Source organism: Lipomyces tetrasporus (genome assembly GCF_029532465.1).
Source record: "Lipomyces tetrasporus strain NRRL Y-64009 chromosome Unknown POJ06scaffold_12, whole genome shotgun sequence".
In the NCBI taxonomy this organism is placed as follows: Eukaryota; Fungi; Ascomycota; class Lipomycetes; order Lipomycetales; family Lipomycetaceae; genus Lipomyces; species Lipomyces tetrasporus.
Genome location: NW_026611607.1, coordinates 618,055 through 630,639, shown reverse-complemented (window position 1 = coordinate 630,639; position 12,585 = coordinate 618,055). Strand labels below are relative to the sequence as shown.

General features: G+C 47.6%; 4 protein-coding genes across 4 annotated transcripts; all 4 read left to right on the top strand.

Annotated features, from left to right (window-relative positions):
- Positions 1–930: 930 nt before the first annotated feature.
- POJ06DRAFT_297557 (multicopper oxidase-domain-containing protein) lies at positions 931–3,792 on the top strand (the record flags this gene model as incomplete). The annotated part of the gene is made up of 11 exons (XM_056190607.1): positions 931–1,048; positions 1,103–1,234; positions 1,289–1,341; positions 1,401–2,480; positions 2,530–2,673; positions 2,718–2,890; positions 2,932–3,085; positions 3,172–3,341; positions 3,402–3,462; positions 3,519–3,647; positions 3,733–3,792. The coding sequence occupies 11 exons, from the start codon at positions 931–933 to the stop codon at positions 3,790–3,792; spliced, it is 2,274 nt and encodes a 757-aa protein (XP_056040610.1).
- A 174-nt stretch (positions 3,793–3,966) lies between these two features.
- Positions 3,967–4,995, top strand: POJ06DRAFT_262674 (uncharacterized protein). The gene is made up of 2 exons (XM_056188785.1): positions 3,967–4,408; positions 4,460–4,995. The coding sequence occupies exons 1-2, from the start codon at positions 4,250–4,252 to the stop codon at positions 4,694–4,696; spliced, it is 396 nt and encodes a 131-aa protein (XP_056040609.1). The 5' UTR covers positions 3,967–4,249; the 3' UTR covers positions 4,697–4,995.
- Positions 4,996–6,051: 1,056 nt separating this feature from the next.
- Positions 6,052–8,317, top strand: POJ06DRAFT_262670 (Sit1p). Its single transcript, XM_056188784.1, has 2 exons — positions 6,052–7,329; positions 7,376–8,317. Exons 1-2 carry the CDS (start codon positions 6,285–6,287, stop codon positions 8,119–8,121), a joined length of 1,791 nt encoding a protein of 596 aa, XP_056040608.1. The 5' UTR covers positions 6,052–6,284; the 3' UTR covers positions 8,122–8,317.
- Positions 8,318–8,488: 171 nt separating this feature from the next.
- Positions 8,489–9,691, top strand: POJ06DRAFT_271526 (uncharacterized protein; the record flags this gene model as incomplete). Its single annotated transcript, XM_056189509.1, has 5 exons — positions 8,489–8,622; positions 8,739–8,853; positions 8,924–9,116; positions 9,186–9,293; positions 9,357–9,691. The coding sequence occupies 5 exons, from the start codon at positions 8,489–8,491 to the stop codon at positions 9,689–9,691; spliced, it is 885 nt and encodes a 294-aa protein (XP_056040607.1).
- Positions 9,692–12,585: the final 2,894 nt, after the last annotated feature.

Genomic DNA, 12,585 nt, shown 5'->3' with positions numbered 1-12,585 from the left:
GTAAGTCTTGTACGATATAATAAAGCGCACTGGCATACCCCAAGGTACCGCCATTAATGTTGTCGGCAAGATAGTTAGTTTGTATTATGTACAATTTAGGGCTTCAATTTCGCTGTGTCTGTGTCCAAAACAGGCGTACCGGTGAGGATGAGTTAGAGAGCTCACCTCACTTTGATGACATGAGCCGCACTGTTAGCGGCTTCGCCATGTGCGCCAAAGCGCTTCCCGGCGATTCTATTAGCCCTAACCCGCGAGTTCACTCCCTCACCGAGGTACTCTACCGTCGAGCCTTGGGTCGTGCGGGTTGACTTTGGAGTGGCCATACTTCTGAAAACCGTCGAGGATCGCTGTAGCCTCCTGAGCCATATTTACATGAACTAGGATCGTTGTTTAGCCCAGGTCAGTGGCTGCCAGTCTGCAAGTACATCTTCGACCTCTGTGGCTTGTCGGCAGGTTGCGCAGCTTATCACTCACGTCAAATTGCAATTAGATAAGAAACAACGGAAGTAAGTTTTGACCTCTATATAAATATATAAGAGGCCAACGAGCAAAGAGGTGAAGGAAGGAATGGGGCAACTTCATGGTACGAACTTCCGCTGACTGGAAACAATTTTCTGTTCTCCACTTAGGCAACAGCGCTAGCCATAACGGGACTTTATGGACATCCGGTTTCGAGCTCGGACCTTCAGTACCTTGGCGTCGATTGTTATCACTAAACCGCCAAGACTCGCAAAAAAGACTCAATCCAGCTACCAAATCCAGAAAATCATCACAGAGCGCTAAAGCTGAAGGTGGAATGGCAATTTATAAAAACATCCCTAGTACTAGGGCCTCTCCTCTATTAAACCGCCGCTACATAACTTTTTGTTTGCCGGTATCATCTCTCTCCGCACACGCTCTTGACTATTCACTGGTCTCATCAAGGGCGAGATGTTCAATTGCATTGATCCGCTGTCGTTGGTCCTGATTCTGTGTTTTGCAATCAGAAACTCAGACGCAGCTTTGCGCTCTTACAATTTAACCATCCACAGCGAGCATCGGGCTCCTGGTAGGTCGTTCGGATAGCAGCATGTTATGCATCGGAATGTTGACTGGCATGCAGACGGAGTCTCTCGGGAGGTATATCTTATCAACAATCAGCTGCCGGGGCCCCTGATCGAAGCTGAGGAAGGAGACGATCTTGAGGTGTTCGTACAGAATGACTTGGAGGTTGAGACTGCGATTCACTGGCATGGTAAGTTGCGCACCGGTTTCAAGAGGTCCTGGACAAGAACTGATACAGTGGCAGGCATTCTCCAACAAGGAACACCCCATATGGATGGCGTACCAGGAGTTACACAGGTCAGGGATTTGCCTTAGACTACTCGAGGAGACTGTTCGTGTGCTAATCTTGTATGCAGTTTCCTATACCACCCGGAGACAACTTCACATACCGTTTCTCCCTGAAAAATGAATATGGCTTTTATTGGTATCACTCCCACGTTCGAGCTTATTATAGTGACTCCGTACGCGGGTCACTTATGGTGCACCCGTCTCCGTCACGACTTCGCCCTTTCGATAGCCTTGCTGGCAGCAGTACAGAGTTAGCCAAGCTTCTTCAGGCTGAACGCAATGCGGCACCTATTCTTCTGACCGACTGGTATCACCAGATCTCAGACGCTGTGTTTTCCCAGTATCTCAAGTCCGGCATTTTCCCTAGCTGCGTCAATAGCCTCTTGGCAAATGGTTATGGCCGGGTACAATGTCTACCAGACTACATCTTGCAGGCGGGAACTGGACTAGGGATAGTGGCGGCGTCATCTGCTAACAATGAAGCTTCCCAGAGTACGACCACGGTTACTGGATCCATGTCTACTGATTCTACGATATTGTCTGTGTCTGCTGATTCTATGCCGATGGATATGTCCACAGACTCGATGCCGATGGATATGTCCTCAGAGTCTATGCCGATGGATATGTCCACAAGTTCTATATCGATGGATATGTCCCCAGGTCCTATGTCGACGATGGATATGTCCACATATTCTATGTCGATGGACATGCCCGGTATGTTCAAGAGAATGAACACAGAAGGCATGACAATGGCCACAATGTCATCAAACCACATGATGCCATCCCCGTCTACTGTCACAGCTTCGGTCGAATCAATTGCCACGACGGTTTCTGAGATGGCCATGTCTGTGTCTAGTATGTCTAGTATGTCCAGTATGTCCACTATGTCCGACATGACATTGAATGCTCGAGGATGCACTCCACCAATGATGTACAGATCAGGCTTCAACATCAGCTCTCTCCCCACGGAAACTTGCACCAACACAAGCTCGTCTCTGCTCACAATTCCTGCAGATCCTTCGCGAGGCTGGCTAGCCCTGAATCTCGTTAATGCCGGTTCAGTCAGCAGACTCAGCGTGTCATTAGATGCGCATTCTATGTTTGTGTATGCTGCTGATGGACTATTTGTCGATCTACAAGAGGTCAAAGTACGTATGGATGAGACTCCTGGCTGTACAAATGACTGATGTGTAAAAGGTGCTCCATATATCACTCGGACAACGGTATTCAGTGATGATTAAACTCGATCAGACACCCCGGGATTACTTGTTCAGATTTGCTTCTTATCCTTCTGGTGACATGCAGCAAGTTGTTGAAGATCAGGCCATTTTGTCTTACAATGTAAGGGTGTTCGTTATATATGTTGAACATGTCTAATAGTTTAGGTAACTTCTGTGAATATGACTTCCAGTGATTTCATTAGTTCCGCCGGCGTTTTCGATGACCCAGCAAATGTCTGGATGCTCGTGAATGGATCGGAAATATTGGGTTCCTATGAACTTGATGAACAGAGTCTGGCTCCATTTGAAGGCCACCTACCCCTAGCACACCCGCGGATGTGACTCGATTCTTCACCATAAATCAAACAGATATTGTGAGTTGGGTGGTGGATGGCTATCCCTACTCAGAGGCATATGTACCTATTATCTATGGAAATGCATCCGATGGCTGGAATGCAAACACAACGCTCCATATGCCCTTTAATTCGACTATTGACCTTATCATGAATATTGCAAGTGATTCAATGGATACGGTAAGCTGCATGTCATTGGCACACTCTATGTTAGAGTTTTGCCCCTAGAGTTACAGAATTGAGAAAACTGACATTTGCCCTCCCAGATGGGCCACCCTATGCATCTTCATGGGCACAAGTTCTGGGTTCTTGGGTCCGGTAGTGGTACATTCCCATATGAAAGAGTGGCAGACGCACCCCAGTCTATGATCAATCTGAAAAATCCTCCATATCGGGATACTGTCGATTTGCCACCCTCCGGGTGGGCTGCTATTCGGTAAGCTGTCCGGCAGCCGCAAATAGCACAGCACTTTGCAGAAGCTGACGTCAGAGTTAGTTATGTGACCGACAATCCCGGAGCATGGCTATTTCACTGTCATATGCAATGGCACCTCATGGTAAGTGATTTCAGAGCCAGGTTGTCGGTCAAGGTACTAATCACAGAATATAACAGAGCGGGATGGCACTGGTTCTTGTAGAAGGGGATGATCAGCTTCCCAGTTTAGTCGGCACCCCAATGAATGCCACAGGGTCATCATCACCTATAACTAGCGCGTCAACTCCCGCGAGCAGTACGGCAGTTGTCATTAGCAGCACATCAACCAGCGAGTCTCTGACGTGGAAATTTCCCAAATATGGGGCCTATGCAATTGCTATTGCTCTTGCAGTTATTTTTTTCATCTTCTAAGTGCCCATTGAAAGGAACTATAAGCGAGCTTGTATGTTAAAGTCAATTTATATCATAGACCCTTGCTTAAAAGATTCAGCCTGAAAGTAGAGCTGAGTGAATGGCATAGGTGTGCCCGATACAGGCTGAATTTCCATCGCTGAGAAAGACCCTAACCCTGTGGAAGTTTGAGCACGTCTTGTAACGCTTGGCGTTCTTCCCAAACTAGTATAATCGGTAGCAAAAATCCCGCCACAAGATAGCCAAACGAAACTTGCGAGCGAGCCAGTACAATGACGAATTCACGGCTAATTGCGTATCTCTCAGGCACATATATGAAGAGCTGTCCAGACGTGTTCTAAGCTCTGGGCGACGTTCTCCATTTCTGCGCACGCTAACCAAGGGCGATCCCCAAATATTGCTACAACGGCCCAAGCATTTTTCTGTCGCATCATCGGTGTCATTATATACTTCCGCCAGAACATCTTTCTATCGTTGGTTTATAGCAATATATTGTCATGATGACTTCGTGTTGTCATTCTCCTCGGTCATCTTCCGCTGGAAATGAGAAGGAATCATGTCCTTCCAAGCCCACGTCACGAGGGGCGTTAAGCAGATTGTCAATAGTCTCGCCGTTCATTACTGCACTGCTTCACAATTCTTGCTGTTGGCTTCCGGTAGGTATAGGACATCTAGATTTTTTTGTGCTATCCGCTGAAATTTTGAAGGTCCTACTCGATGGGTTATCCGTCGGATCGGCAGGGGCTGCAGCGTTACATCGCGCCCGCCCGGTTTTATTGTTGACTACGCTTTGCATTCTCGCCTGGAGCGTGTATTACCGGGGATTTACTCATCGCAACCTTTTTCGAATCCTTATTTCCTGTCTCCTTTTGGTATGGCCGTGGCTATACGACTTCGGCATGCATTCACGGGTGTATCCAGCTTCTACTGGGAGTTGCCACTGAATAAATGTCGTGAAATATACAGAACTACGAGCGGTTAAGAAATCCGAGGTCGTCAGACAGCCTCAAATAAAATTGTCTTTCGGACTGTAGGATTTCGAGCAAGCAGTCAAAGATGACTTCCACATGCGTACAAAACGAAGTCTTTACTGCATTGTAGCTTGCGGAGTATGTAATATCGTCGTAGATACGTGGCAGTATGCCGAAGCCTAAGGATGTAACAAAGTTGTATGCGATGCTTATGAAGCGGTATATATCAGGGCCAAATCGCGGTCATAATGTTTGCAATAATTGATCTAAGTGTTTCATCGATCTCATCCATATCTGCCGCTCTATCTACAGAGACCTAACGACTATCATTCTTTGGCACGAGGAACCATGGTGCGCTGATAGTGAAGAAGAAGACCGCTGGATGAGCGGCCAAAATTTCGTCAATGTGTTCTCTGACCACCTTCCTTTCTGTTGAAATAACAGCTGTAAGTCCGTTTCATTTAGATAGCAATAATGTGAACCATTGACAGATAGCCTACAGGATGCAATAGACAAGGCAGTAATCATTGCAAAATGGTCCAATCCATAAAGCTCGGCGCTGATGAAGTGACCGAAAGTTCGACGAAACCCTAATCGTCGTTCATACACGGGTTAGGAATCGCATTTAGGCGACAGTTCAGTTCCGTGCAATTAGCACTGAACAGTCTTGAATATCTCGGCACCGTCTGTCACACCGACAGTCCGCCTATTCCGACGCGGAAAGGATCGAACTCTAAAGGTTTACTACGTCTTGAGAAAGCCGGGCGGGGGACCAGAACCCGGTCAGGTTCGAATTGAGTGGGTCCACAGATCAATCGAGACACTCGACACAGACGACATCGGGAACGCAAATTGCGCACAAATAAATTGCTGCCAAAACGGCAGCCTGGTGACGTCAGCGTGTGTGTTGACGGCTTACAACTCGTTATTTTTCCGAATTTACACTAAGGAAGACCCACCGACAATTTCCGCCCCTGCCCTGGTTGACGCATGACTACGCAAATGTGCAAACTCTATTCTCTCGGCTCGGTCTAATCTGATCGAGATGATCTGATAATTGTCACATGGCTTATTTTATCTGATCGAATTGTAACGGGATTTTGCAGCACGCTCACGGCACAAAAGTCACTTCACTACGACAAAATGCTTTCCACCATCGTAATGTTTAGTGGAAGACAATAGTGCGGTAAATAATAATACGGTCTGAATCCTGTCGACCTGGTGCTAGTCTAGTCATTGAATGGATGACGTCAGATGCGGCCGCCAGAGCCTCTATGAACCTACTCTGGCCAGGGAGTCTAGGCTTCCGGTGCGTGACGCTCGACACAGCTGTTTTTTTTTGGGCGTGACCCCACTCACTCTGTTCCAGACTCTCCGATCAGAGCTTATGGGCTCCTGTTAAACTTCTCTACTTAAGCACTGATTCCGACTAATTTTGCTCGCCGAAATTCTCCGTCGTTGTGAATGGCTGGCCGAGTATTTCAACGCTGACTTCGCCGCCCTGCCACGGATCCGCCGTCGTCTTTCTACTATCAGTCCCGCAGTGGATCTTAGCAACGAAATGACCGAACAAGACAGCAGCCGTTCCGAAAAAGGTTCGCAAGACAACGTCACACACAACCCGCACGATGTCGAGCCTGTCCCATACGGCGTCCGCCATATCGAGGCCATCTCAAAGCAGTACCGAAACATGACTGGCAAGATAGTGGTCTTCGTTAGCATCTTTCTCGTTGCCTACGGCTACGGCCTCGATGGCACCATCCGCTATACGTTCCAAGCCTATGCGACAGCCTCGTACTCAAGTCACTCCCTGTTGGCGACCATTAACACAGTGCGATCGATCTTCGGTGCCGCAGCCCTTCCATTCATTGCCCGTCTGGCGGACGTGTTCGGACGGATCGAGATCTTCATCGTTGCCGTTTTATTCTACGTGGTCGGCACAATCATCGAATCACAGGCTTACGACGTGCAAAGGTTTGCCGCCGGCTCTCTATTCTACCAATTCGGCTACACCGGCTCCATCGTTGTCCTCCAACTCATGGCAGCCGACTTCTCGTTCCTCAACTGGCGTGTGATGGCCTCATTTGTGCCCGCCTTCCCATTCATCATTAACACCTGGGTTTCCGGCGATATCACCAGCGCTCTCGACACACGATGGTCATGGGGTATCGGTATGTGGGCGTTCATTTACCCACTGCTATCACTCCCACTTATTGTCGCGTATCTGCACATGTACTACCGGGCACGCAAGAACGGCGACATCCAAGCTATTCAGGAGCGCAAATTGACAGCCAAAGAACACATTTACAAGATTTTCTGGGAGATGGATCTGATTGGTGTTATCCTGTTCGCTGCTGCGCTTGCCCTGTTCCTAATCCCATTCACGCTTGCTGGTGGTGTCCAGTCCGAGTGGAAGAAGGCCAATATCATCGTGCCACTTGTCATCGGTTTTTTTTTGTTCCCTACTTTCGCAGTCTGGGAAGTCTACGCCCAGAGAAAGTCGTCAAACATCATGCCGCTTTTTCCCGGACACATGTTGAAGGACCGTGGCGTGTGGTCAGCCATCGGCATTGGCATCTTGATTGACTGGTCGTGGTACATGCAAGGTGACTACTATCTTCGGGTCCAAGGAATAAGCTAATATTAGCCAAGGTGACTATCTTTACACCGTCCTCGTCGTCGGCGTGGGTGAGTCAATCAAGTCGGCCACCCGCATCACGCAGCTCTATTCTTTCGTTTCAGTCGTCACCGGCGTGTTCATGGGCTTCCTAGTCGCGTATCTCCGCCGACTAAAGGGTCTGATCTTATTCGGCATCTCAATGTGGTTCGTCGCGTTCGGTTTGCTCGTGCACTACAGAGGCGGGGACTACTCCCACGCGGGCATCATCGGTGCTCAGTGCGTCATGGGCGTCGGCGCAGGATTCTTCACATACCCAACGCAAGCTTCGATTCAGACTTGCACAAACCACATATACATGGGCACCGCGATCGCGACTTACCTTGCCTCATACTATGTCGGCGCCGCGCTCGGATCGTCCGTCTCGGGCGCGATATGGACTCAGCTTCTTCCTGGCGAGCTCCTTAAGCGACTCGGCGACGCCGAGCTCGCAACGGCAGCTTACGGCGATCCATTCACCTTCGCGACGACATTCGCGATGGATACACCTGAACGCACGGCAGTCGTGCAATCCTACCAACGTATCCAGAAAATTCTCTGCATCGTCGGCCTCGTGCTCTGCGTGCCACTGCTTTTTTTTGGCTTATGTTTGCGTGATCGCGAAATGCTGAAGAACGAGCAGTCGTATAATGTGCCGGCGACACTAGAGCAGAAAGACGAAGGGAAGAAGTTGAACACGGCAGAGAAGGTAAAAGAGGTTCTTGTATTTAGACTGCATTAATTCTTGGTTAATATTGAAGACTGTAATATGTATTGATTAATTGACAATATTTTGTTCTGTATCACCTAGAATAAGGAGAAACATTGGGACAGTGATCGTTTTTATATCCTCAAAGATCCAAAAGTAGAAGACGTTTGTACGCGGTGTAGCAACCGCTTGCTTTTAATCTGATGCTTAATTGTGGTCATTTTGCAAATTATAGTCCCAAAGAGGAATAGCAGGTAAGGTCCCAACGTTTTTCCACGACGACACACCAAATTATATAAGCATCCGTGGCACAAGCCCCGCTGTGATGATGGCGACGCGCCTTTACGCGTCTTTTCTGCAAATCTTTGTCTCTCCTTAGCCTTCATAGATAGCTATCACTATGACTGGCGCTACTTCCGGAAGTCCAGCCACGGGAACTTATTCTAAATTATTAGAAAATGACTCTCTGCTACCGTCCACAGGTTCAAGTACGCCGAGGACACATAATTCGCTCTCTCCGGCTAGGGGAAGCAAGTCAGTACTACACGCCCCCCGAAAGAGGCGTTCGCTAGGGGTATTTGATATTCTGAAGCGTAGTCACTCGGATCTTATAGATCGAGACAGTCTAGGCAAGCTTCATCTTTTCATAGGATCAAGGAAGTGGCACGGAGCCTGAGCGAAGGGGAGAAGGATGGGCTCAAGAAGAGCGCAGTTGATCCGGCAGTCGCCATGTCACATTTATATGCAACTATGTCAGCGGAAATGGTGAGTGAGAAAATTTCTGTTGCACGTTGGTTGCTGTAATATCTTCACGTGCTAATTCGCAGTACTGTAGGCGATGGCCGACGAGATCGACAGTGAAGTACCAATCGAGGGACTGTTCATTCTCAAGAGAGGAAATACTCTCTGCTACCATGGAACGGCTGCGGCAAGACGGTTGTTAGACCTGCAGCATGAGGAATATGTCAAGGGCCATTCGAACAATATCTTTATGCAGCTGCAGTCGTATTTGGTCCTCAAAGATAGCAGTATGTGCAATGACAATTACGGTAGCAGTCATATTGATGTATTACGCTAATCTAATATTAGGCTGATAGTTTCCGTGTTGGCGCCTTCTACAATCTCCAATGGTCAGCAGCCTAAGCGGCCCAAACTGTCGACTGTAAAAGACCAAGCAATGAGAGAAGCCTTCAATAACGTACTCGGTGGGTAATGTCATGGTCTGTACGGCATATGAGATCTCTCGTTCTAACATTTCTGTGATATAGCTCAAGCTACTAACGAAAAACACCCCAATCCCTTAAAGTTCACTTCCTTTAAGACACTCGAATGCGAACTAGCTAGTAGAGGTTTTAAGATTAACTTTGAAGGCGATTGGTCATGGGCGAACTTCGAGAACGCCTACAAATCTAAACGTATTCCAGCTAGTCAGTCCATAATAGAAGCTATAAAAGGCAACAAAATTACAATGACAGCTATTGATCATACCGATGCAGAAGTAACCAGCGCGGACGACGCAATTGCAGAAGCAACTGATGCAGACAGGGAAATTACTATGGAAGGAGTCATTGGAGAGACGACGAGAGAAGATGCGAGCAGCTAAGCAGTGGCAGGTTAAGGAATGGTGAGACGAGGCAAGATGGAGGATTCGACCGCGTAAGTCAACACGACTAAACCATTGCAGAGAGTAGTGTCGGTTGAGGACTCTGTAATTGACAGTATGTACAGTAAAATGAAACTGCCATTTACGTCGTTAGCGCTCATTACATTCCTGGTTACAAACGATAACGGCATTGCTATGGATACGAGCCAACGAAATTCGAGAGCAGCATCTCTGTTGTAGGTTGAAGTCAATAGTAAACGAACGCTTAATACAAGAGAGCGTTTGTTGCTGAATTGATTATGCGAGCCTGGTGGTAGATAAGGTGAATATATTCGTTATTCGTGGACACCGCTAACTTGATACTGGTAGAGACAAACTTTGAAGAAATATCGAAAAATCCATAGCTACTGGAGCATGGAATCAGTCGTCTGACCTGTTTTTGCCGCGCTAGGCTTGCCGTCAAGGGCCGTCAACCAGAACCGGCGAGTCTCGGGCTGGCTGTTGGAAACTGCCGGCAGCGATAGTCAGCACTGAAGTCAATCTCGCCATCGTTTCATGAGTACTCTGGCTCACCGAAGGGAAAGAGCGTGTGGATGTATCTATATTGGATAGGGCTACGAAGCGGATATTTGTTGATGCGCCGCGCCGCAGGGTATATTACAGTCGTTGCACGATCACTAGGGAGACGGGCCATATAAGGATGCCTAGAACGTATTTTCCGGTGTAAGGAATGGGCATTAATTGGAATGACAGCTTCATCTATGAGGATGTTATAGAACGAGAAGGGTGCGAAACCTACGTTGGATATATAAGCCTGGAGGTCCGCAATGAGCTTTTTGAGCGCGTCTGTGACGATTTGACAGGCGAAAACGTGAAAAATAGGCGCCTTGGTCGAAATTTAAGGCTTGTCTGGAGAGATAAGGTACGAGACGCAAATTGACCCTGGTTGAAGGTCTCCTGACGTTCTCAAATGTCCCACTCCATTTTCATTTCCATTTCTACATTTGCAGAGTTACAGATCAAAATGATATCTTTGCTCGGTTGAAGTTCGCAGAATAGGAATCGGAAAGCACCTCTAGCGCCGTGGCGCTTGGAGCCGTCCCTTCCACCAAGGCACGATTCTTTCCAGCTAGAAAATATGACTCCATGTCACTTATCACTGCTATAATTGGTCTACATCTTGGCAATTAGTTCTCTACAGCATCACCGCCTGAGAAAGGATTGCGACAAGGCGCTAGTGCAGGAACGGTTGCTATGGCGCTACAACTTTGGGCAGAGAACAAAGGCAGAAAATTACGGCTGAGTTGTATGCATCAGTGCAAGCGCACGAAGTGCTTTCAACATGTGGATGCAAAGAGTGCCATACTGTCGGTTAGTGGATAGGATGGCTTGTTAGTGGCTGGTTGCCGGTTGAAAATCGTTCCCCGCGGCGCGAAATTTGCTACGGTAGCTCAATAGGTAATAAACCTAAAGATCATCAAGCGACGTACGACGTCATTGCAATATTCTTAGTCAAAATGTCTTCTTCGTGCACCACATTTTCGAATCATCGTGGTTGAATCGGAGAGTCAGGTATTACGAGTACTGGTGACAGTCTTGCCAATTTTCTTCAATTCCAGCTCTATTTACAAACGAGACCGGACTGTTTCAAATGAGCGCACACGTGTTCAGGCGCTGACGCAGAATGAGGGCGGTACAAACTGCAACCGGCTGAAATGGTTGTACAACATTGCAAGCTACGGATTTCAGAACTCCTCGAAGGTATCTCATGGGAGAACGTCACAACCGCATGGTCAGATGACTACGTCCTCAGAGTCCGACTCTGTAATGAACAGACAAATGTTGTTAACGGTCTGATACTCGAAAATTGTGGAGGGAATTGACACTTCGCATTAAAGTACTGTCACGAAGTATATATCACGGCTGTTTGTATGATAGAGGAAAAGGACGTTAGCTACAAGTCAGGTGGTACAGTATACGTGACGGATGACGTCGTGCGGGGGACAAGGCGGTAGCGTGAGGTTATATTTCTGTGCACAAGGTATTGGCTTCGGTGTAAGGCGTCCTGCTGGGCAATCTCCATCTAAGCAAACACGACTTGTCGATCTGAAACTGAATGAAAAGCGGAAGGTATCTTTCATTCGAAGTACGCAAATCAATGCCAGGCGGGACAAAACACAGGACCAGTGGCGATGACGTCGAGTCGAAGTCAAATACGTCAGACCAACACTTAGTGTGAAGCATTTGGAGACAAAAGACTGTCATCGGCTGGCTTGACTATGGTTTCATTTGTGGAAATTCTGACAGATAGTTGTTGGCAATGACAGAATTTATTGCGACTATATAATTAGTCGTCAGCTATCATTGAGAGGATAGGAATGGCATTTCGTCGCTGACATAAGCTGGAGAACTGCGTACATGCAGTATTTCCTAACCCTCATCAGCCGAGAAGCAACAAGACGTTGTCGTAAATTTCAAGAACTTTCAGCGTCAGGCCCATGTCATGCGGACAGCAATATCACAAATACCTGAATTTGTGGAACATGATCAGATATATGAGCAAGGAATCGACGAGAGACAACGGCCACTATCGGTTGAAACTATGGACGCGTGATAGTTATATACCGAACCTTAATTCGCAGCGGTACCGGAAATCCGCACACCAGCCACGTGTGGCAACGTCTGTACGGTAGAACCCCGAAAGGCCGATTCGCTGTAAGCCGATATCCCCGTTAAACTGACAATATTTCCTGTTTAACTTTGCATCGCAGCTATTAATCCATTCAATAAACTGATGACCTTGCTAAACGATATAAAATGGCTGTAGACGTTACACCGGCTTAACGGGGTTGTACTAGCTAGTTACGCAGCCAGCCAGCCACAAAACGTGTTGG